This window comes from Athene cunicularia (assembly GCF_003259725.1).
Source record: "Athene cunicularia isolate RWA chromosome 4 unlocalized genomic scaffold, athCun1 chr4_part1, whole genome shotgun sequence".
NCBI lineage: Eukaryota > Metazoa > Chordata > Aves > Strigiformes > Strigidae > Athene > Athene cunicularia.
In genome coordinates, this window is record NW_020799098.1 from 24,808,924 (window position 1) to 24,834,726 (window position 25,803).

The 25,803-nt window shown below is 36.4% G+C and overlaps 1 protein-coding gene across 2 annotated transcripts in view; it reads right to left on the reverse strand.

The window, feature by feature from the left end:
- Positions 1–242: 242 nt before the first annotated feature.
- PDS5A (PDS5 cohesin associated factor A) overlaps positions 243–25,803 on the reverse strand; it is an 85,223-nt gene continuing 59,662 nt past the window's right edge. The window contains exons 18-32 of one of the 2 annotated variants that reach the window (XM_026846853.1): positions 24,886–25,046; positions 22,036–22,159; positions 20,715–20,873; positions 20,401–20,469; positions 19,610–19,746; positions 18,799–18,922; positions 18,328–18,532; positions 17,710–17,824; positions 14,527–14,659; positions 13,771–13,890; positions 12,587–12,649; positions 7,209–7,354; positions 6,292–6,397; positions 3,269–3,618; positions 243–1,445 (exon numbers count right to left, since the gene is read on the reverse strand). In XM_026846853.1, coding sequence (XP_026702654.1) covers positions 1,442–1,445; positions 3,269–3,618; positions 6,292–6,397; positions 7,209–7,354; positions 12,587–12,649; positions 13,771–13,890; positions 14,527–14,659; positions 17,710–17,824; positions 18,328–18,532; positions 18,799–18,922; positions 19,610–19,746; positions 20,401–20,469; positions 20,715–20,873; positions 22,036–22,159; positions 24,886–25,046 — 2,016 coding nt within the window. In that variant the 3' untranslated portion in view covers positions 243–1,441. Of the gene's footprint in view, positions 1,446–1,465; positions 2,189–3,268; positions 3,619–6,291; positions 6,398–7,208; positions 7,355–12,586; positions 12,650–13,770; positions 13,891–14,526; positions 14,660–17,709; positions 17,825–18,327; positions 18,533–18,798; positions 18,923–19,609; positions 19,747–20,400; positions 20,470–20,714; positions 20,874–22,035; positions 22,160–24,885; positions 25,047–25,803 lie in introns of those variants that run through there. The other variant, XM_026846854.1, reaches the window with a different exon arrangement.

A 25,803-nucleotide genomic window follows, 5' to 3' on the forward strand; every position in this document is an offset into this window, starting at 1 on the left:
GGTAAACAAAGTGAACTGGTTCATGGTCACCCTCCAGACCAACCCCCTTCTTCCCATACAACTTTACAAGATAAAGCACTGTAACGTCACCTAAAACTCCCCTATCTTTTAAACTATGTAATCGTCTGCATTACAATTTCTTTGCTCAATACAGTATTTCTATGAACATCCAAGACCATGCACAGATATAGCAAGTAGTTTTCTGTGAAAGAAAATGAAAAAAAATTAAAAAGACTGCCACATGACACCTAGAAGCGTTTATTTTATGCAACAAACTTAAATATGATCATGTGTACATAAAAGTGTACACTGTATCTATGCTGAACAATGCCAGGAAACATAATATTGATGCAACAATCTTCTAAAATAAACATTAAAAAATGAGCCTGGACAGGAAGACAAAATGCAAAACAGACTTACTTCCAATCAGCACAATGCTTAAAATTGAGAGCAATCCTAAACATTTCCAACTTTCCTTACAAAGCTGCCAAAGTCCAACTATTTTTAAAAATTGATTTTTTTTTTCTTTACATCAATAATAAAAATCTGGTGACAAACATTATAAAATCAAATGCTGGACTGTCTTTACTCCTTTAAAATTTAGAATATTCCAACAGAACCGCAGGAGTAAAAACACTTAAAAGTGATATATGTTTTTATAAAACAAACATCAATATGTACATTTATTGCAAATTATATTAAACTAAAATGGAGGGAAAATTAAAAAATGAAATGTCTACTTGCGAATTAATAATAATTTTAAGTGATTACTTTCCCACTCTGATAAAAATCAGAAAGCAACATTTATAAAATTGCCACCACATGACTTTTCATAGCAGGGAACTGAAATCTGTACATCTTATTTTTGCAGAAAAGTAGGCAGGCAGAAAGAATTATACATAAAACAGTCTTCAAAAGTAAAGCAAAAAAATTTTTTTGTGATTTTTTTTTTTCCTATAGTCTTGTTTAAAATCCATTCAGTAGACTTCTACTTTTTCTGTGAAACATGGGAATACCTGGCTCTAGAATCATGAATTTTCAATGTCAGTGTAAGGACCTCCTCTGACTTCCTTTAAAAAAAAATGCAGCATGAAAATTAATGGTGTAAATACACTTTTAAACTCCAGAATGCAGGAACTGGAACCAAGTGTTAAGCAATTTGCTTAATTATTGACTTTTCATAAAAAAAGTCTCTGGGGAAATAAGTACAGATGCTTTTAGCCTCTTTCTCAAGAGTTTCTGCTTTACATTTCCATTGAGAAGGATTAATTTTCATGTGAAAGGGAAGCATAGTTTTCCTTCTGGTTTCAGAGCTGAAAGCTGTGAGTTGAAGTAATTTCAGTTCCTGTACAGGAAATTTCTGAATCCTAGTTTTTGCAGAAGCTTGGAGCATGCCTTTAATTTGGCCTTCATTTCCTCCCTTTTCGAGCAAGTTTTCTTTTTACCTTTTTGAGGGGAGAAAAGGAAATAAAAATTAATCATAAGGACATGGAAATTACAATTGATTCTGAATTAAAATCCTACCTATACTGTTTACATTTTAGCTTTTACACCCTCTATACTGTTTATTCCAACTCCATCTTGTATCTTCTCAATGATTACATAATTAATTAAATAAACTGAATTTCCTTACTGTATAGCACAACTTCTTGATAAACTTGGAAATACACAAGTTGAATAATAATAATTCCATAACTGAGTAATGGGTTTTTTGGCATAAACAGAAATCATTTATCCACAACTTTCACTGGAATCAGAGAGTAAGAACGGTAACTTGTTCTAAATCACTGTATTTAATTACCCAGGTTTATAAAAATAGCCTGTCTTACTTAAGAACAAGCACTACTTCAAATGTTTTTCAAGTACTGTTTTACAGTAACTTGTACATGTCTACTTAAAAGCAAAAAAACCTGTCAGACACAGCTATTTTTACATACATTTTTCTAGAAGACAAATAGCTTTGATTCCTTATGGTATATGCTACAATTAAAAAAGAAAAAAAATCAAGAATTGTCCTATATAAGATGCCTGCTACACCTTAAGGAAGCCTCCCTCTGCTATCTCTGCATCCTCAGTATCTTCCTGGCTGCTCCCACAGGCCTTAAAAAGATCCATTGCATTTTGGGAATATTCTGGACTTGAATCTATCTCCAACAGTGAATCTCCATCACTTCCAAGCACTTGGCTTCTGAAAAACGTTAACAATGTTTTGGTATTTTTTCCAAGAAACACTGAAGTATTACATATTTTAAAGAAGCTGATACAGGTGGCTTATTAAAGACTATGGATAGTGCAAAGAGTTATGAAGACTTAAAGAAATTTGATGTATAAAACAAGCATTGCAAGGCAGTGTGCAAATATTATTCTCTTGAAACACTGAACTATTTGCTAGTGTATGAGCCTTGCTGTGAGAGGAAAGGGTAATTCCTTTTGACTGAGGTTCTCTTGCAGTTTACAAAATCTCTAGAAAGAAACCATTCCAATGATTCCTTCTTCCTTTAGATTCACTTGTGATTTCTTCCAGCACACTGGTTTGCTGACATCATCTTACTGCTCTACAACTTTGGACACTTTTCCATTAAAATTATTATTATTGTATCAGATTCAGCTAAACAAATTTCTCAGTGTTTATGCACATTTGTGGTTTGTTTATATTGGAAATCAAATCAACATTAATCAATTTAAACATTAGAGTATATAAATATGTATTATCATCCGAGAGCTTATTTGTAGTTTATACAGTTCCAAATTTGGCTTTTGATTTACTTAGAACATGTATTAAAACACTGTTAATATTAAATAAGCACAGACCCTAAATATCAGAAAATAATTACAGGTAGAATTACAATCTGTCCTCTTCATTAAAGATGGTTCAAGGCTTTGTTATCAATGAACTGAAGCAGTGCAGAGCACCTGAATTCCTGTGTACCTGGCATTAATGAATGCACTGAAAACCACTCAACTCTTAGTTCTTACACATAGCAATGCTGTAAAGTGGAACCAGAATGCAACAGACAAAAAGTAAAATTTGGTGAAAACAGGTTAGATTATCTTGTTCTGACCAAACAAATTCATGTCTCCAGTTCCAGCTGCCCTGGTACTTTGAAAAACAGAATGCAACACAATGTATGTTGGACCATGGTGTTTACAAATCATTATGGTTTAGCTGTGTCCTTAACTATGCTATATCTGTTGTAATTGTAAATCCAGGGTTTATCTTGAGACAAAAGGCCCACCCCACCCATGTATTTTATTTATTTATTTTTACCTTTGTAGATCAATTTGTCTCTGTGCTGCTGCTGGCTTTTTTGCTGTGTCTTGCTGTTTTGGTGCTTTGGCATTACCTGCCTCTAAACTCCCTGGACTTTCTTGACTGACTGCTGCCCTTTTCCTTCCCCTGACAGGTGGTTTATTTGTCTCCTCATTTTTTGCAGTGGTACCCTGAGGTTCAGGTTTGGCTGGACGCCCTCTCCTGGTTTTTGCTGCGAGTGATGGTCCTGTTTCATCTACATTTTTTTCTTCCGGTTTTTGAATATTCTCAGTTCCAGATGCTGTTGCTGTTCTTTTTTTCCCACGTTCAGTGCTGTTTCCTTGTGTAGCCTGATCAGAATTAATCTCCTAGAAATTAAAAGTCAAGAATGTGAAGGAAAAAAAGATTCTCGAAGGCAAACTCAATTTGCAACCTCCCTCTGACAGAAACATGAGTTTATAAACCAGTAAGTGTTCTTATAAAAACACTTCACATGGTCTTAGACCCAGAAAAATGTTGTACAAAAAGGGATTTCAGACATAAACCTTGCAAAAAGATTTTCTACACTGTGTGCAATGTTAATACCTGCACCTAACATATCTTTTAGTTGCTTGAAAGTGAGATCACAGCAAGAATAATAATCTCAGCCCCTCCCATGACAGTTCTTCTGGACAAGCTCCTTTTACTGCCTCTTCGCCAACTGACAGGAGAGTACTCAGACGCAACAGTAACAATTCTGGTACAGCAAATGATATTTACTTCAATTATGTGCAAATTCTGAGACCAACCTTCAGTAAAGGTGCAGATTAATAAAGCCCTAAATACCAGTAAAAGGAAAGGAAAAAAAAAAAAAACCCAAACAAGGCTTGCAGGGAATAAAGGGAGTAGGACCTAGTCACAAATAAAACTTGCTGTCTTTGTTAATTTTTTGGCTGAATAGGTATGGCCTACACACGCATTTTTCTCAATACACTGAACAAGGTAATAGAAGTGATTAAATTTCATGAAGCAGTGTCTGTCTGTATATGTGAAACAGAAAGAGGGGTGGCAATGCAGGTCTCTACACTGCAAAGTATTCAAATGGAAACAACGAGGAAGCAGCTGGATGCTAGACCTTCATTTGAACATGGCTTCCAAAATGGTTAGGAGGAGGGGCAGAGAAAATGGTACCCAAAAGTATGACTTAGCAATTTCAAGCAAACCAGTTAAGGCCACTCACTACTACAAGTTTTGTGTCTGAACCAATGACTTATTTTGTTAAATATTCTACCATTATTTCTTAAATGTTTAAGGAAGTCAGGCAGTCTCTGTAATCATTACTACTGTTTTAGCAGCTTCCTAGCATTCCTAAGAACTTTACAACTACTAACCACTCTTTAAAAATTTCAACTACAGTGAGTTTCAAGAACCTAGAAAGAATTTTTGAAGATTTCATAAATGCTTTGCCTAACTTATCTAACTTTACAGAATAATCCTATGTTGGGAAAAAATAACCAGAAAAGGAACCATGCGTTGAAATTTGGGAAAGATTTTTTCTTCTTCATTAGCTCACAGGTGTGACTATCATGTCAATGTTATTTTAAAAGATTAAGAAAAAACTAACTTTTCTATGTGATAATACAAATCCAAACCACCTGCTTATTACCCTGATTTCATCTAATCAAAAAAAGACTGAGTAGATACCTAACCTGTTAAAACGCATACAGCATGGACCATCTATGTATCCTACATTATTACAAAAATCTATTTTCATTTTCAAATCACAGAATCATCTAAGTTGGAAGTGACTTCTGGAAATCATCTGTCAAACTTTCTGTTGAAATCATGGCCTCGGGGGTTTATCAAGTCAAGCTGTCAACAGTGACATCCCACCTCTTTTCTGGGCAACCTATTCCAGTGTTTCATTTTCCTCACAATGTAGATTTCAATTTTTTTTGCTTCCATCCAGATGGAATTTTCCTTGAAGCAAGGCTTGTAGCCAGGCTTGTAGCCTTTTGTCCTATCACCACACAGCCTTGAGAAGAGAGAACTTTTATCTACTCCATAAAAACCTTTTAGATACTGAAAGACTGATTAGATCCCCCCAACACTTCTCTTCTGTAGGCTGAACAAACCCAACACTTATAACCTTTCTTCATACAACTTCCCCAAGCCTTCATCATCTTGGTTGCCCTTTGCAAAACTCTTTCTGGTTTTTCAATATCTGTGTTGAACTGGAGAGGACACAGTATTCTGGAAACAGTATTCCAGGTGTGGCCTAATGAATGCCAGATAGGGTGGGACGATCACATCCCTCAGTCTGCTGGCTATACTCTTGCCCTCACTGCTACCAAGGCACACTCCTGACTCATGTTCCAGTGGTTGTCCACTGGGATGGTCCCCCAGGTCCTTCTCAGCCAGTCTACACCCCAGCCAGGCAGTTCCCAGCATGCTGCACTGCTGCTTGAGGCTAATCTATCCAAGGTGCAGAACTTCACACTTACCTTTGTTAAATGTCATGCAACTGTATGCTTTACAAGTTAAAAAAATCATTATGATTTAGGCATGATCATCTCTCTCTAACGAAAGGGGGGGAAAGCACTAAAAAGCCTCAAAGTTTAAATAATATTTTAGCTGTAACATGATCCAGAAGCTAGACGTTTATTTCATGCTAGAGAAGCACTTGACATTTTCCTAGCAGTATCTTCAGTTAAAGCTACACGTGTCAACCTTCACTCTGAATCACAGCCTTACTGTTATTTATACTGGAAAACACAGAATAAAGGTGGGAATCATTGGGAATTTTCAAAAAAAGAAGGAAGTCCTTTCCAATTTGCCTATGATATTTTTGAACACATGAGGTTTATTAATTACTCTAGATAAAATAAATAGCAGTTCTGAAAATAAGGGGTCTTCTATTGGGCTAGGAAAGTGACAGAACTACATGAAATTAAATTCGACGTTACCAGTTCTTCAGAGACTACCTGCAGTGATGTGTACTGAATAAACCCCCCATGCCAAGCCAATTACAGAGATACAGTCCATAAAATCCCCAGACATACCTTGTTTTTCACAGGTTCTGTCTTTGCTGGTGTGACTGAAATAATCCTCACTGGATTTTCATCATTTTCACTGACCCCAGTTTCTGATATATCTGAACTTTGTTCCCTGGTAGCATAATTGAAGACAAAGTAAAATAAAAACATACTTAACAAAAGAACAAAAATGTTAGCAGTTATTAAAAAAAAAAATAAATTAATGCACACAGGCTGAATTACTTTAAAAAGAGATTAATATGAATTTGCCCAAGTCAACACTTACATTTTCTTTCCCAGAACTGGGAAAGGTCTGAAAGGGACTGGCTAGTCACTGAGCCAAATTCCTTATCACAGACACAGTGCCACATAAATCTTTTTGCAATCTTAAGACCAATGCTCTATACGAGGCTCTGCTCTTTTTCCAGATAGAAAATCCTGGTCCTCTTCAGCAAGCTTTTAAAAATTGTTCTAAATCTTAAATAGGTCAGAATATTTCACATACATAAAAAACGTTTCTTGTTACCAACCAGGATTAATCCTAATTTATACATCAAAAATGTGCAAGTTGCAAAGAAAAAGATAGTATTAATTATAGCTGGTCTCTTCAATGAATGTATTTTCTCATGTAAAAATATTATTAATAATAACAACCAAAATTTCAGACAGCATAGAGTCTCTTCTATTGTGTTATATTTAATTACAAGCAGGCCACATCTAAACACTCTACTGAATTTTTGTCTACTAAAAAAAACCCCAAAACAAAAAGTGAAGCTGGAGATTTTACCTATAGACAACTACTGTATTTTTTAAAATTGGAAACAATAAAGACACTCTTCAAACACATAGACACACACACCAGATCATCTCCTGTCCTAAAACATGCAAGTACACTGGAGAACACAAAGTAAAGAGTTGATGAAAGAAGTTTCAAACTCCTGTACCTTGATCTGTTTCCTGCAGAAGAGCTCAGCTCAGAGTTTACACTGATATTGCTTCCAGTCTCTGATCCTGTAGTTCTAATATATGGTCTCCTTCCAGTCGCAGATAATGGTTTGTTTACTGTACCTAATACACCAGTTGGTTTTGGCTAGAAAAAGATGTTTAAATCTTAAAAAATGAAAACTTCAGATACATAATTAATTTTTTTAATATTTTCTTATTTTAAAACACTTTTTCTGTATTAACAGTCTCAATCACAATGCCATCAGTTTGGAGATACAAGACATCATCTTTTCTTAAAAACCACTGTCTATCCTACTTTTATTTCTTACAATTTAACAGCACCTCAGCAACTGCCTTGCTCTCTCTCGTGCTTTGAAGGGATAGGAGCTGGAGAAGTCTCAACAAAAGCTAGAATGTTAGGTAATATTAGAGGACTAAAAGGATGTGGCAATATCCTTTTAGTCTCAACATGGTTGAGAGCCTCTGGATAAGGATGAAAGGGAAAGCAAGTAAAGTGAATGTTGTGGGAATCTACTACTGACCACCTAGCCAGGACAACACTGATGAATTATCCTACAAGGAATTAAGGGAGATCTCTAGATCAACTGCCCTTGTTGTTACAGCTGATTTTAACTTTCCAGACATCAACTGGGAGTATCACACAACAAACAGGTCCAGAAATTGTTGAAATGTGCTGAAGATAACTTCTTGGTTAAGAAGGGAAGTAAGTTCCTAAGGGAACAAACTAGGAAAGGTTCTTGTTTGCAAACAGAGGGACTTGTGGGTGGACTGGTGTTTGCCTTGGTCACAGTAACCACAAAGTAGTTCAGTTTCAAACTGCTTGGCGATAGAAGAAAAACTGCCAGCAAAACTTTGACCCTGGATGTGGAAAGAGCAGACTTCAAGCTGCTGAAGAAGCTAGTTAGTAAGGTCCCCTGGGAATCTGCTTTTGAAGATACTGGGGTCCATGAATGCTGGTCACATTTTAAGACCCATCTCTTAAAAGCAGAGGAGCAGGCAATCCAAAATCAAGCAAGTGGGGCAGAAGACCAGCTTGGCTGAGCAGGGATCTTCTAGAACTTAAGCATAAAATGAATGTGTGTGGACTTTGGAAGGAAAGACAGGAGGCATGGAAGGACTACAGAGGTGCTGTTTGCCCCTGTAGGGAGAAAATTCGTGCAGCCAAAGCTTAATTAGAGTTCAAGCCGGCCAGCACTGTGAAAGACACAAAAAGGGCTTTTAAAAATATGTTAATAGCAAAAGGATAACATTAGGCCATAACTTGGCAAGATCAGTCACCTTACAAATAGCAGGTGACAAAACAGAGACATTTAATGCCTTCTTCACCTCTGTCTTCAACAATCATGATGGGCCCTGGGACCCCAGAGCCCTGTGTTGGAAGACAAAGACTGGGGACATGATAAACTCCCAGTCGACCCTGAACTTGTTTGAGACTTGCTGATCGATTGGATGCTCACAAATCTATGGAGCCCGGCAGGATGCATCCCAGGGTACCAAAACAGCTGGCCAGTGTCACTGCAGGACACCTCTATATTATTTTTCAGTGGTCTTGGGAGTCTGGAGAAGTCCCAGTCAATTGGAAGCTGGAAAATGTCCCAGTTTTCAAGAAGGGTAAGAAGGAAGATCCTGGTAATTACAGTTCTGTCAGTCTCACTTCAGTGCCTGGTAAAATGATGAAGAAGTTTATTCTGGGATTTATTGAAAAACACTGAAAAGACAATGCAGTCACTGGTCATAGGCAGCACTACCTCATGAGGGAAAAGTCCTGTTTAACCACCTTGGCATTTCCTTTTATGACAAGGTGATCCACCTAGTTGACCAAGGGGAGCCAGTAGTTGTGGTGGTTTAGAGTTTTAGCAAAGCTTTTGATACTATCTCTCAAAGATAAGCACACAGCTGAGCAAGTCCATAGTATCTTGGATGAGCAATTGGCTGACAGGTCAGGCTCAAAGGGTTATAGCAAATGGGGTTACATCAGCCTGTCACTCAGTCACCAGTGGTGGTTCCCCAGGGCTCAATTTTAGGGCCAGTGCTCTTTATTGTTTTTATAAATGATCTAGATGCAGGAGTCAAATGTACATTAAATAAGCTTGCCAATGATACTAAATTAGGAGGAGCTGTGGACTACCTTAAGGGCAGAGAAGGCTTACAGAGAGATTTGGATAGACTAGAGAGCTGGACAATCACCAACCATATGAAATTTAACAAGAGCAACTGCCTGATTCTCCATCTGGGATGGGGTGATCCTCATTATACATACAAATTGAGGGATGAGAGGCTGAACAGCAGCCCCATGGAAAGAGATCTGAAGGCTGGGGTCGATAGTAAGTTGAATATGAGTCAACAGTGTGCCCTCACAGCCAAAAGGGCCAACTGTGTCCTGGGGTGCATCAAGGACAGCATAGCCAGCCGGTTGAGGGAGGTCACTGCCCCACTCTACACTGCACTGGTGTGGCCTCTACTCCAAGTATTGTGTGCAGTTCTGGGCATCTCAATGTAAGGATGACAAACTATCAGAGCATTTCCAGAGGAGGGCAACCAAGATGGTGAAAGGCCTTGAGGGCAAGACTTACGAGGAGCAGCTGAGGTCACGTGTTTTTTTCAGCTTGGAGAAGAGACTGAGGAGTGACCTAGTCACAGTCTACAACTTCCTCAAGGGCAGCAATGGAGGGAGAGGTGCTGATCTGCTCTCTCTGGTGACCAGTGACAGGACACAAGGAAATGGTATGAAGCTGTGTCAGGGGAAATTCAGATGGGACATTGGGAAAAAGTTCTTAACTGACAGGGTGGTTGCTTACTGGAACAGCCTTCCAGGTCACAGCACCAAGCCTGTCAGAGTTCAAGGAGCATCTGGAACATGCTCTTAATCATATGGTTTAGTTTTAGGTAGTCCTGTGAGGAGTAGGGAGTTGGACTTGATGACCCTTATGAGTCCCTTTCAACTTGAGATACTCTATGATTCTAACATCCTTCATTTGCAAAGCATTCCTGGGAAAGGCTTTCCAAAACATAATGCAAAATTAAGTTCACTACAGCAGTAGGAAATGTGTATGCTTTTACTACACAGAAAGCTAGTGTGAAAACATTTAACACCATCTATCTACTTTGGGGTTCTCTGATACGGTGATGGTATTTTGGATCTTGCTGTGGCTGGTATCTGTTGACCAGTTTGGTCAGGTTGCGTAGGCAGTAGGAAGTTTTTTATTTTGTCTCTGGAGAGGAGTCAAGGAATTTTTCATAACTGACATGTCACATTCTTCATGTAATTTTACATTTCCTCGGAGACCAAGTTAATTTATTAAGACATGCCCACAAGAAAAAATAATTCCCGTGTGTGGAATTATGAAGGAGCAGCCAGGACAGAGATACCACAAAAGCTGGCAAACACTTGGCTAAGAAAAAAAGCACCATTCTCTGTAGAAATGGCCTGTTACTGAGCACATGTTCAGCAGCCGCATCATCCTAGTGCTAATACTGCACGTTTACTTAAACATATTATTCTTGTAATATTTGCTCAATTTACTGAGTATTTCATAAAAAGTAGGAAGCATCTGGCACAGCTAATAGGACAGAGAGAAAAGAAACTGTTTCTGCACAACCAACAGTTGCAAACTCCTGGCACCTACTGCCATGAGAGTTGCAAAGGTAGAGCATCAGGAGGTTCAAAACCAGAGCAGGCAAATTTGGGAACGAGTAAACAAACAGATATCGAAATCAGCAGGCACAGATGCAGAGTCTAGCATCCTATTATAAAAATAATGAATGCTGGAGTAGTAAGAAGGGGAATGTACTGCAGAAAGTGGCTCGACTTGCACGCTCTCCCTAGTCATGTTCTATCGGTCCTCCTGGAAAAACAATACCAGGCCAAAAAAGACTGCTGGTCTGAGTCAGTGGGGTATCCTTACACATATGTGTTTTCTGAAATGAAGTAGGCAGAAAAAGCAGCATGTGTTTATGTATTCTATTAGAGCACGTAATAAATGTTTGTTTTCCCAGAACGCTGAAAATTACCTAAATAATACTAGCTTGGTACAGGACATTCCTTCCTCACCAAATCTAACTGTTTTAAGAATACAAGAGAGAAGCCTGTCTTATGCCAGTAAGATTTTTTTCAGTTGAGACACAGCTTTAATCTACATTGCTGAATGCCTTATCAAAAGAGAAGTATAGTAAATTTACACATCCAACTAAACTTGCTTCAAATGCTTCATTCATTATTTTATCAAAGGTGAAACAATTACAGCAGTAGACAGATACCTGCTCTTCTGAGGGTATTTGAAGCACCACTAGCTGTTGCTGAAGAGGCTGGTCTCCTGTCTGCCTCCTCCCCTCCTAACTTCACTCCAACCCAGCACACTGAGTAGCATCCGGGTTGGTGTCACAGGGTGAACACAAAGCAAGGAGAGGCAGGATTCTGCCAAATGAGCAAACTTCACCCACATGAACTGCTCTGATAGTGGAAACTTTTTGTATAAATGAAAAATCAGTGTGAGAAGCAGCAATTTAAAATTATATGGCTATTAGTGATCGTCTCTATTCTTACGATTAACAATTACCACAAAGTTCTTCCCTAACAAAAGACTTTAGAAACTAATGCAGTAACAGTTCATGGAACACAGAACATGAAAATTGATAAATGTACATGAAATTTATATTGAAGCCATGATTTATATTGTTCTCAGGATTTTTATATTTTATGGTCAGCCAGCATTCTTTCACTAAGCTCAAGGAAAAAAAAAAACCCACCTGCTAATTTTTTGAGCTAGATTAAAAAGCATTCCAACATATTTAACCACTACCTAGAAAACACAGTTTCAGAATCCCAGAAAAGGAGAGCTGATGGTAAAAGGTATAAAAATAAGGTCTGTTTCTTATATTTTTTTGTGTGTATGCCCCCTTTCTCCCTGCCAAAAGACTTGGTATTTTCTCTCCCCTGTGGAAGGTATCAGCCAAATTATGTCTGAAATAAAATGAGACGTTCAAAAGGGTGCAGACATTTGCAGTTGAATTTAACATTGATAACAGCTATATTAAAAATATTAAGATTGAAAATTTAAGACCTCCAATGCTAGTGATGTCACAACTCAGTATCTGCATCAGAACTTTATGCCACACTTATTTGAAAAATGGAAAAGCCTGTAGTTATGTGAAAAACTGTAGTTAATCAAGAACCTATGCCTCAGTGCACAGGTAACAATCTTTGTTGTGTACTTGCCAGGTAGTATGTTAAAGGAGTTGATTATACCATCAAATAAAAGAATCACAAATTATTGTACACAAACTCTTAAAACTATTTTTAAGCTACAGCAGTCCCAAAGTAATATTCAAAGAATTGTAACTTGTCAAAATACAGTACCTTTCCTGTCAACAGAACAACCCTTGTCTCTTCTGAAATGTAATTCCTGTCATTGCAGAAATCCTGTATTAAAAAAAAAACAAACCCAACAGTTTGTGTTTGATCTCTCCACCTTGCTGTTGATTTTTATATATACATGACTTGACTTCTCAAATGAGATGCTATTATCAAGTGCTACAGATATTTCACATCACGCAACTTGCTGACAAATGAATCAGAGAAGGTCAAGAGAGGTCAAATGAGTATTTTGGAGGAGATTTTTAGCGAGCATTACTAAATGACAGTATGCCATACCTGAAGTTGGGATTAACATTTTTTTCTTCTTGAATGACATGAATTGTTTGAAATGAAACAAAACTGTCCTATTTTTGCACTTGCATCTTTTTAATGAGAAGTGCAAATAGAGGAAAAGAGGTGCTGTTTTCTCTGAACAAGTTGAAAGTTGTTCCATTTGTCACTGTGAGTACAGTTTACACAGACCAAAACACAAATCTGAATATCACAGACAGCAGCTCCCTGTTACCATGGCATCTGCCATTTCACAAGTAAGCAAACTAAGTTTTGCTTAAACAGACAATCTAAGACACTGAAAAATGTGAATAGTATTCTTCAATACAACCAAAACATCAGATCTGGTCTAGAGAACTACTTTGGTTCCACTTACACTTTTCAAAAGCATGCCTCTTAAAGAATAGTGCTGTAGCTGACAGTAGAACTGTACTCACCAAAACTATTACTAGGCAATAAGGGGAACAACTTGTACAGCAAGCAAAATAGTCAAACAGCTACTGACAGATACCAACATACCATGGAAAAACATTTTTAACAGTTCCTTTTTTTGTCTGTTTTGCATTCTAATTCAGATATAATCACAATATACATGTATTTTCATATATTCAGATGTACTTGTAAAACACTTTTAATGAAATGATCTAGCAATATGTGCTAACATATCAATATTTATTCTAATTAGCTCTCACCTAGTTACAAAGATTTCTGGCACACATTCATAAGATAGCGCAGTATACAGCTAATGTTAAAAAAAATTATCTAACTGCTGAGTTAAAAATATATGCATTTTCCCACTCATGGTATTATATTATGGAGATGGACCAGCTCTCGATTGATTATAAAAATCAAAGTATTTCCCCTTATTAAATTGAAAATCAAATTAAAAAAATTACCTTTTCAGGTTGTGTAAAAAATTTTGTTGGCAATACAGGGTCCTTCGGTGAATCTGCATTGCACAAAGCACTTTTGCTGTTGATTACACATAGTGCTACATCACATACTGTATAAAGTTTCTGAAGAAAAAAGAAAAGTATGTCTTAGGAATTACTTACTGTTCTTACAGTACGGAATGTAATTCTTTAAAAAGTTTAATCTCTGTGTTAAAATAATCACCACTAAGGACAGAATTCGAAATTACATTATTAACCATACTGTTGGCTCTTCAAACACATACAGAAGTCCCCATTTTTCATATGATACTATTTCATAAAAAACAGTATACTTCACATGCCTATGCTGTACAATAAAAGCTCTTACTTAATCAAATCACCATAAATGGCTTCTCATCTCTGCTAGAAACTAACAGGTTTAACAGTAACCATATAATACAGTATTTCCTTCCCCAACAGCAGAAGATACTTATGTTGGGAAACTGGGCAGTAGGAGTTACAATAAGGCAGGTAGGCAGTAACAGGAATATTTAACAAATTTGATTAACTTTGTTAGGTATTGTGTGTTGGATAAGGTCAGCAAGTTTCTGAAAGAATGAGATTGGCAACATACAGACAATGCTTGCAATTAACACTCTCTCTAAAAGACCATAAAAAGGTCTGAGCTAGTGCTTTCAGATTTCCTGCAAATCCTGTTCATCAACTGCTTGTGAAACCCTCAGCCTATCACCAAACACTTATCTGAATTACATTTCTTACTTCATTGGCCTTTGGCTCATCAGGAGACTGAGCATCTCGGGTAAGCTTGATGTTTTCTGCCATCTTTTTCATGAAGGCATGGCTATTGTTCTCATTCTTTGTCATTAAAACTTCAAGCATGAACCACAGGCACCTAAAAAGCCATAAAACCACAAGCAATTACATTCCACCTTTTATACTGCAGCTCCCTCATATAGCAATGTCTTAACAATTTTTGCCAGCTGTACTAGCTTTTTTCTTAAGAAACCACAATCAATTTGAAGATATCACAAACAGATAACACCATCCAAAGGCATAAATAGAGACCTTTAACACAGTCTCAATTACACTCTCTGGAACAAATCTGCCAAATTAGCATTCTTATTATTATATATGTAAACACTGCCCAGCCAATCAACTTTTTTCTCTTCCAAATATGAATAAAAGCAAGAATTCTGGTGCTACCATGATCCAGATGAAATTCTGTAATCACTACCTTGGGCTATGTCTATGTTGCTACCAACAACATACCATGACCACACTCAAAACAGGCTTAAACAAATCATACTGCTGCTATACAGTTACCTACATGGTTTAATACTGAAATTTAAATAGGAGAGGAGATCCAAAACTGAGCAGGTCAGATTCTTGCTAATGCTCCATATGGGAGAGGAAAAAAAAAAATCCTTACAGATAGACTTAATGAAATTAGCCTTCCCACTTTTCTTTCTTTAAATCTAGTCTATTTATAAGAAGTCACCATTCTATTTTTACTAAAAGTTTGTTTTGAGGATTTTTCAATTATGATATAAAACACAACTGGTCTGTCCATGCTATAATTTGCTACCAAGCTTCACAGCTGCATGTGGCTAAGGGTCAACAAGAGTCTTAATACAGTAAAATAATACTTAGTTGGGAAAGACATATGGGTGGGTCTGAGAAATGCAGACTTTGCTAGTAGCTAATTTAATTCTGAAGCTCTGGAAGAGATTACCTTGTAGAAAGAGGCTAATAAAAAAACGAGAAAAACAGGATGAATGAACACTGTCTACAAAAAACCCCAATCTTTTTAATTGATACAAATTAAAAATTGTAATGCAACAGATTAAGCCACATTTCTCTCAAAAATTCAAAGTAAAGAAGGTTGTGCTCCATCAAAACACTTGTTATCTGGTGTTCAAGTAAGACAAGATGCCTACATTCTGACTTGCATCCATGAGCTACAAAGGCTATAATAAATCAATCTGTTGGATATCTTTATATCCATCTATTCACTATTCTCAAGAATTTAAATAGTATGAATGCAGGACTGATAACATACTAACAATGACCCAGCTTCTCCAAAACCCTGTGTCAACTGAAGATTACTACTGAATATTAATTTTACTCTGGTAATTCCAGTTAACATGTGTCAACTTCAGTAGCTTTATTTCCTCACTCAGTCAACAAATTAAATAAGTCATTATCAATCTTGAACAAGACCCTTCCAGAACACCAGTATGATTTCATGTAGGCAAAATACGCAGGAAGAGGAACACAGTCACATAAAGTAAGTTCAATCTCTGTATCCATTTTAGTATTTTTGGAATATGAATTTGGAAGAAAAAGACACTGTCTCAAGATAAAAAACAAACCCAAACCCCAAACATACCTCTGTAGCTTAAAAAACTTCATAAGTATCACAGATTATGGTTAAGGAACTTGCTAAGCATGTATTTACTTTACGTGACTGTATTTAGGCCATGTAAAACCAAAGCGAACTAGGGAGACAACTACAAAACACAGCACCAGTCTGCTTTTCCAAGTTTGCAAGCATCTGTATTAACACTTTAAAGTGAACACTATGACTCTAGAACTCTTGAAAGAAACACTGTATTACATTATATGAGAAAAATGTTTTGCATTTATCTCAGGAGACTCTTCAGGGAAGTATTTCTGCCAAAATTCCTGTACAGAGCATTTCCTTGTTTGGAGCAGTCCTCTCTGGCTAGTTCAGCCAGCCTGTGACAAACGTAAGGGAGGAAATTTGACAACAAAGGAAAGCTATACAAGGGCTGTCCAAAAAAGCTCTGTCCTGTAAATCAGAACTTGTTCCATGCATTTTGGATAAAGAAGATGCTGGAGGATGCTCTCAGACGTTGCCAGGAACAGGGAGTCCTGGGACAAAATGTAGACTTGATGACTAGGTAAGAAATCTTCACTGGCTGCAGATTCTGACCAGATGTGAGCCAAGCAACTCAGAAATTAGAACAAATTACGTTTTTCATTTAAAGAAAGAATCAGACTTGAACTCTCACAGGTGAAGGTGCAAAAAGAATTAAGATGTGAATTGGTCTATTTGTGCCAAGAATGAACTGCTTTTCTGATGGCATATATTGTTGTATGTGGATAGACATGCTGTTGTAATACAAAAGCAACACAGCTCACAGTTTCACCAAAAACCATTATAAAAGACCCCCAAAACACTAAAACCAAAGTTGGAGGGGGACACATGCTTTAACATTTTTGTAAAGTGTTAGCATTTAACTATTTTTAACAATTCATTACAAGACACAAAGGAATACAATAATATGAAAGATTATTTAAGGCACACAAGAAGGTCTCAAGGTGGAAACAGTACAGAACAAGCTTCTGTATGACAGGCTTTTGTAAAATAATCCATGCTGAATACATTAAGAAGCATTTAAGCCTGCACTGCAGATACACAGTGCAAATGGTAAGTGAGTAGATAACTTCGTATGAATTCTGGTAGGTTTGCATAGGGGGGAAGAAAAAGAAAATTAAGTGAAGCAGGACTCTGACCCAGCATCAGTGGCATTACGTTTTCAAGTCTTGGAGAAGCTCTGTACTTTATTAAGTTCCAAAATATCTGAACTGACATTACTAGGCATCCCTTAACTGTGTTGGGAAATTCTACAGATATTCCTAGGCACAAATACAAGAATCCAAAATCATTACTTCACTTTAAGAAGCCTAGACAACTCATTAATTTGGTGTACTATGGTGTGACCTACAGGCTACCATCTGGGCTTTCAGAATATACTGCTAAGCAGTTGTTGATGCCTTCTTTCTTCCCTTGGTTAAAGTGTTACACACTTCCAACATTACTGTTTTGCAAAATACTGTTGGTAAGACAAGGAGTTCCTCTTTCTAATCAGTTTTTTCTAAGCACAGAAAAAATTCTCAAAATCATTTGACACTTACTCTTTGACATCACGAAGCTGATCAACATCCTGAGGTTTTGTGAAATCTGGATCATGTGCCAGTAAGTGAATCATATATGGTACCACATATTCAGGCAGCAAGGATAGCAATTTTTCTACAGTAACAAAAAACCCATAAATAACCTCTATATTACACACGCATCACAAGAAACACTTTTCCAAAGTATTACTTTTTCAAATATGGAATGTAAAATTTCAACTTGCATTTTCTTCCTACAGATTTTACTTTTAACGAATCATTAAAAATAAAATGAAGAAGTTTTACTACTACAAAACTAATTGGTCTTACTTCAGGGAGAAGGTCATAAAGCCTAAAATACCAGAAAACAAAATATTTTTTTTTGGAGCAAAATAAACTACCACAATAACAGCACTGTATTTTACATATAATTCTCAGCAATGTACAGAGAAGTGTTTTATGGTTTATGATAATGCTAAATGAAGTAAATTTAGATTTGAATGTGTCTTATATAAAGATGAGGAAGCAAATGAAATTTATTCACTGTTTCTTTACAAAAGCAATTTAAGTTCTAATGATTACTCCTTCCAGCTTAGTAGTTGACTATTACATTCTTAACAATTTTATTGAAATACTAACCGTTAGCCATAGGATTCTGCTTAATATATTCTCTTCGTATACTGATGTTTTTGAGCAAGCACTGTCTGGCGTGTGCTCTTCTCTCTTTCACAGGGTCTTTGGCACACAAAGCAAAGATTGCCATATATTCCAAAGGGAGTAGTAATTTCACAAGTGCCTTATGCAGTTTCTGGGCAAAGATCTGCCTCACTTGGTAACACTCATCCTATAGCAACACAAAACATAACAGTGCAACCATGAAAGTCTTGGTCTTAAAAAAAAAGAAAAAAAGGCATTCAAAGTGGAATTATGAGGAGACATTTTGAAAATATCAACAGATGCAGCACACTAAATATTTGAAATTTCAAGAACTCTTTTGAAAGCTGCAGTGAGGAATAGAGAATACTCAACATAACAGCAACAAAAGATCAGATGTAAGGACTCTGAACTCAATTAATTAAGAGTCACTTCAATTCAAATGCAGTTACTTACATTAATGACAAGTGCACAGAGTTGGAACTGTTCTGGGGTAATTATTTCATGGTAACAGGGTTCCTGTGCAAGCTTCATTATTGCACTACCAGCAGCTAGTCGCAGTCGAGACATATCTGATTTACTATACAAACATGAAAGAAAGAACAAAAACAAAAAAACAACAAAACACAACTCACCACAACTATCCTTAAATTACTTCCATGTTATTATTTCTTCTTTTTTACAAGATCAATGAGCAATTAAGGTTTCTCTGTCAGATCAGATCACAGTTCTACAGCTTTGGATCAAGCTAAATTAACCCAACCAAATTTGTGAAAATACGGTCACATCTGCTTTCCCCACAAAATAGTGAATTGAGAAGAGTCAAGTTTCTTGTTTTCATATCACTGTCTAAATGAAAGCAACACTTTTGCCACAGAATCTTTCTTCCCTTACTTCACCCTCAGAATGAAGATGAGGTGCAGTTACCTCACTGTTGGAATGAAGAAGCTCCACTCAAAATCATCCAATTTCTAAGTGTGTTAAACGTCATCACTCAATTATTTTAGACCTGCAGGTCTTTTACTGTCAAGATATCTACAGGGTTCTGCGTTAGATTATTAGTAAATTACAAGAAAGAGGGAGCATCAAGCATCGTTTTATACTGCCATTTCACTCATAATGTTAAGGCTCCAATCAGATTTGTTTTCTATCATCCCATTAGCCAACATTGCGCTCACCTTAAAATTCTACAAAAGCTCCAAAAGATTAATATTCTTTGAAATTCCACACAAAAATTGATGAAAACCTGGAAGGAACAAAATCTGACCTGATTCGCTTCTGTTCTGTCAAGTCTCCTTCACTGACGAGCATAGCTGATAATAACCGGAGTGTGGAATTTGCAGATTTTGACTGGTTGTTTTTCATACCCAACAGCCAGCGCACCAAAAGTTTAATTGCTTGCACCTATCAAATACGAACAAATCAATAATGAACTTACTTCTTCAAGTTGGTAAGGCACTAAAACCTGCTGCTGTCAAACTGAAATTTCCAAAGACTCCTATTTCTTAGAGCTAATATATTTTTAAAGCAACAGAATGAAGCAGTAAATATTTACAGAGTGAAGGAGGAAGTAGCAGTCTTTGTCACATCAGGACATTTCAACTACGGTTCAGTGTCTTCTCACAAGTGCATCTAGAGGATGCAGGATACTTGCTACATGATTAAAAATAAGAGCAACTAGATAAACATTTCTAGAAATGGCCATATTTAGATTCACAGTAAATGTATAAAGATGAATGACTAAAATTCATCAGGGTCTCAATTTATTTCAAATTTGTTTACAATCAGTAAAGTCAAATTACCTTTCTTGTAAGGAAAACTAAAACTTTTGAATCTCTTCATTTCCTCAACATTCAGCATAATTAATATCAGTAAGTGAAGATACCTAAATGCATAGCTTTTATCAGTTCTGTAACTGTGTGTGTAATGCACAAAAACTCTAAGGAGACTAATACAAAAGTACTCAAAGGAGTATTCTAATACTCTCCAGTGCGCAACTTGGAAATAAGTAAAACTTTTAATCTCAAATATACACATTATTGACAGCAGATCATTCACCTTTGCTAGCACTTCTGGAGAAACTTCTTCATCCGGAGACCACAATTTTCCATTTTTCTCACCTGTTGACTACAGACATTCATGTAAGTTTAAGAACTGGTCCTGCCCATACAGAAAATGCCCAAGTGAAAATGGAAAAAAGTCACGGACTAAGCTTTCTTTCACACAACGATCTTTTATAATGCGATTATCCCTGTGCTGGCCATTTATAGAACGTTCCTTTATTGACTCATTTAACAAAAACCCTCTATTCCCCACAGTTAATAATAGGCAAACAGAATAGTAAGGACTTACCAAAAAAAAGAAAATCTTACCCTGTCATTCATTAGAAGATCTTTCACAATGAAATTTGCAACAACAGATTTCATTGGAGAAGCAAACTGGTCTGGAGCCAACATAGAAATATGACCCAATGAGACTAATGGAGTTATAAGTTGTTCTGGTACATCAGCATTCAAACTTCTGCTAAGAGGCTGAGGAAGAAAAAAAAAAATAATTCAAAATTCAACTGATAGATAAGTAAGCTAACATGCCTAAAAATATTTTATTTTACTACTGGATTTCACAGTTTTTCCATAGGATTAATAAAGTTAGCAAATCAAAATGGAGAAAGAATGCAATTTCTCAATTAACAGACTAACCAAAAATCTCACATGAGATAAAGGCAAACCCAATTTTATACTCTCTTGCTGTTTTAACAGTGAAACACATTCAAACCTGGGAGCCTAGGAAAAACTGACTCAATTCTATTCAGGAGTTGTGAAAACCTGAATTGTAACTGCAAATGGCAGGAAAGAATAGCAAGTAAAAAATCCTTGGAAACCACCAAGGACATTTTTATTAGTGATCAGTATTTCCCTTCCAGGTAACAGTCACCAGGATAATTCTGTGCTGCTCTATTACCCAGCATCTCCACATTGTATTCTGGTATTAGGGAGGGAACATTTACTCTCACAGAAGTCTAAGCAGAGATCAAACTCTGTAAGCTTAATTCAAAGCTGTTCACACTTCTGAATTATGCATAAGTTCAAAGACAGCCAAGATTAAGAACCTAAAATACTTTACATGTGCAGATTAATAATGTTATTATTTAAGAGATTACAGGGAAAAGTAATAACCTCTCTACTCTGTATAAGGTGACTTTTTGCTTTACAACTTGTCTAAGCAAGCAGTAAGTGAGCAGTAAGCTGATGTCTGAGTTTATAGTCAAGTAGTTATTCTGCACTAGCTTCCTCAGTGAGAAAGTGCTGTATGTGCAAAGACCTTAAATCATGGTAATTTAATACAGTTTGAAAGTAGAGGATGTTATCTCTCATTTAGTATCTGCTAAATGTGTCCTCATGGCATTCAGTGTGGATCATTCCAGCATATCTAGTTTATTTTCCTCTAACTTGTCCCATGTAGATAAAAAGGAATACCTTATCTATCAGACATTAAAATACTAAAAAATCATGATTGTAAGACAAAAACATTAATAATTTGCTATTGTAAAATTCATGGCTTATCTCAACTACCATGTAGCTATACACTTCCTGACCTCATAAGTTGTTACCTGTTACTAAACAGTATGAATTAATGTTAACTACTAGTATCAATTAAGAACAGAAAAAACCCTTAAAAACAAAAAAGACATACCTCAAAGATCTGTGCAAGTTGCACTTCTTTATTTGAAAATATGGCATGTATACAGTGAACAGCTTGTTTTGCCTGATGAGGAGTGCCTCTTTTTGCTTTCTGATGCAAAATCGGGATTAGTGTTCTGTGAACATTAAACAAAATACTTCAAAATGCAATTTGCAATCTACAAAAAATAAAGCTTTTCACCTATACAAATCTGTCCTCACGGTCTTATAAATCAAACATTCCTCTGAAGTCTTTTCAGGAGAGATCATAATCATAAAGTGAAAAACAGGACAGAATTGTATTTAGTAATACTAGTTGTGCATCTGACTACACATTTAAGCAGAAAAAAGCCCACAGGGAAAAATCAGACATGAAAGAAAATAATGATAAAAATAAGGCTGTTAAGGAAGACAAATACAAGGTGAGGGGAACCTGACAGGTTCAGCTAGGGTAAACTCCTGGGCTTGTTATCCAAGCTTGGAAGTGACAAGGCTGAAGAAAATTTATGAAAGCTAGGGATAACCATTAAACATCAGTGTGTTTATAGGCCTTCACTGCTTTAACTTTGGTCTTTAATCACAAATGTATACTCAAGCAAACAACTGCTTTGTTCTGAGCTTCTGCATTTGAATCCTCTGGAGTCTATCTGTTGATCAAAGGCCACCGAAAGAAAGAGTAGGGCAAAAGCCACTCCAGAAGCCAGGTTGAGGTTGGTCAGACTGTTCGCTTCCACTCCTGTGAGAGTGCTGGAAAGCAGGCTGGTTCCCTAAGAGGTCGTTGCTTGAGACACTAACTCATGAGGTTTGCCATGCAACTCACCCAGCAACTGAGACAAGGAAACAAAATTGCCTAAAAAGCATCTGACACAGAAATGTCTGAAAAAATTTCCTTGCTTTCTTGAAAGACTCAGTAACAATACAGCATTCAGTACACAGATTATTTAGCACCCAGCCTTCACTGACACATTCTATATAATCAAAATCAGCAAAAAGTAAGTGGTGGAAGAAGAGCTTGCATGGTTACAAGAATGAAGTCTCCAACATTTTCCTCAAAAACCACACAAAACCCCAAACCCAACAAAAGATCCCTAGAAAAATGTTAACAGTATACTAAAGTGAGAGAAAGTCTCTTCTCAAACCTGCTAAGATTCTACAAGTTGGATTAAATAAGAACCAAAATAGCACAGAATTCAGTAAAACCTACAGTTAAGCTTCAATGCCTAACCTACAGTTTTCATAGTGTAAGTACATGCACATTTAAGGACCTCTGCCAAGTGTCAGTGCATCAGTTACAAACCATACCTCATCACACCCCAACTGACATCAATTTGCAAAAGATGAAACCTGACATGTTTACATCTACAAGTTTACACATAGCAACATAGTTTGCTTCAAGTGACCTGGGTTGTTTTTTGTTTTTTTTAATCCCTTGTGTGAGCAGGCTGCCTGCTGTCCTTTGAAGTAGCGTTCACCAGCAGCAGCCCAATCTCTTCTTCATGTGGAAAATGAATAGGTTTGTGCACCAGTTCATGAACAAGGACTGCCATATGACTCCAGAATCTGATGGAAGCATTGGTCATGTTCAGAGACAGTCTATGGACCATGTGTAAACGGGTCACTTGAAACAAACTATGTTGCTAATAATATAAACCCTTTCATTTATGATCAAGATTTCTGAATATATGAAATCTGGAACATCTACTTTTCTTCAGACTTCTTTTTCTTTGTGTCATTGTAAACGCTGACCTGGTTCTGGCTTTCAAAATGTTAGCCTGACTTGTCGGCAAACCATGCCAAGGGCTAGACCTCCACTTTGACAGTTATATTTTTAAGTTATTTGAGACTGCTCTGACTGTACTTCAGCAATACCTGGCTAAAGCATGAAGCCAAAAGAAATGTCAGCAATACCAGCTCATTTGACAGAAAATTATATACCCCAGCAATGCAGAGTCTTGATTAATCTCTAGCAGGGAACTACAGATAACCAGGACTATAGAACTATACTGACAACAGTGATTGCTGGATTTTTCCTTCTCTTTACCCCTACAAATGTCTTAAAAAGCATCTCATATGTGAACTTGTAACATTTTTCTTTTGACCAAAATCTGATTCAAATCCCTAAGAATAGCTGAGGTTGTATCTTCAATTCACTGAGAACTTAAGGTGTACACTAGTATGCATTTTAGCACGGTAGTATCCGAGAGGCTATTTTAATATATGAGAACTTGAAACCTGTGCTCTATAATCTGGATTAGTTAGTTACTAACAGGCTAATTTTAAGGTTTTAGATGTTACCCACAAGGTTTTATATAGTCTGTGAATACCTAGTAAATTATGCAGCTTTAATCAGCAGTTAAAACATGAATTGCATAATGACGACTTATAGACAGCCAATTATTCTTTGTTAGAAATTCATGCCTGATTTTGGATCTTGTTTCCCAACGTTTCATAACAAACAGAGCTGTTAACCATCAGAGATTATATTTTAATTCTTTACAAAGATAGAAAAATTGTGTGAAGGACAGATATGAGTAGAAATGATGCCAAGGAATTAAATCTTTGCCGTATTTTTGCTGTTGCTTATTTTGTAACCTGGGAAACATGCTACATGCTTTTTTTTAATTTGACTGTCATAAGAAGATTTTTAAGTAGTACCTAACATCTTCAATAAATATACAAAAATTGTGAGAATGCAGAATTTTAAAATGAACAGACAGAAAGGTAGTGAAGGAATACAAAATGATGGAAGAGAAGCTCTTCATATTTACAAGACTATAAAGTAATTTTAGGGCAACATACTGAATAAGCTATCAAAAGGCAGAATTCGAGGTGTGAAAAGCAGCATATAAAGAAATACACTCACGATCTTATCTGTGGCAAGTCTGTTTCTATTTTGTGACCCGTGTTTCTGAAAATCTGTATGGCTGCCTCAGCTACCTTATCATCTTCCATCCTGAGGCACTGCAGCAGAGACTCATAGGTCTCTGCAGAGTGGAACGAGGTAGGATGTGTAAAGGACAGAACCTGTAGATACACATTAAAACAAAGGTATATTTATTCACGGTAAACGAATCAACAGAAAACCAAAACTATGGCTGTTATGAGCATTAACATCAACATAAATAGCTAGTACATGCTCATATGAGATTATTACATTCAATAACTGCATTTTGGAGAAGGTGACAGGCATTTTCAAAAAAATTCATCTATGCTTTATTCTTCAGGTTCTTCCCTCCTCCAAATATTTTTAAGATACTACATTATTTGAATATTTAAACATATTTATTAGAATTAACACTTATTCAAGATTATTCATTTATATTCCAATCTACTTAAGAATGAGTATTTCAACTTATTTTAACTGAACTGAAATCTGGTTTCTCCGGAATCTACAGTCCCTGAGCAGAAATCAAGAAGGTTAAGATATCTACAAACAAAACACAGATTACTGTCCTTTTAATCTAAAGCTAATGAAATATGTTCTGTTAAACTGAAAAAATGTCAAGCAAGAAACTAAGCATGCAGAGATTCAAGGAAGGACAAGAGAGAACTAAAGGTTATCCCAAAGCAAAACTGTATTTAGTAAAGGTCAGATAACATAAGGTAGGGAGAACAATGAAAAGTTGCATGTATTTTGTGTATTCTTTGGATTTATCTTATCTTGGTTTCTTTGATTAGAGTTACCTACTTGCATGAGTATCAATGTATGAAGTAACATTTGCAAAGATATCCACATCACAGCAACAAAATCTTCAACCTTGGCAGATTTCTTTTCTGAGCT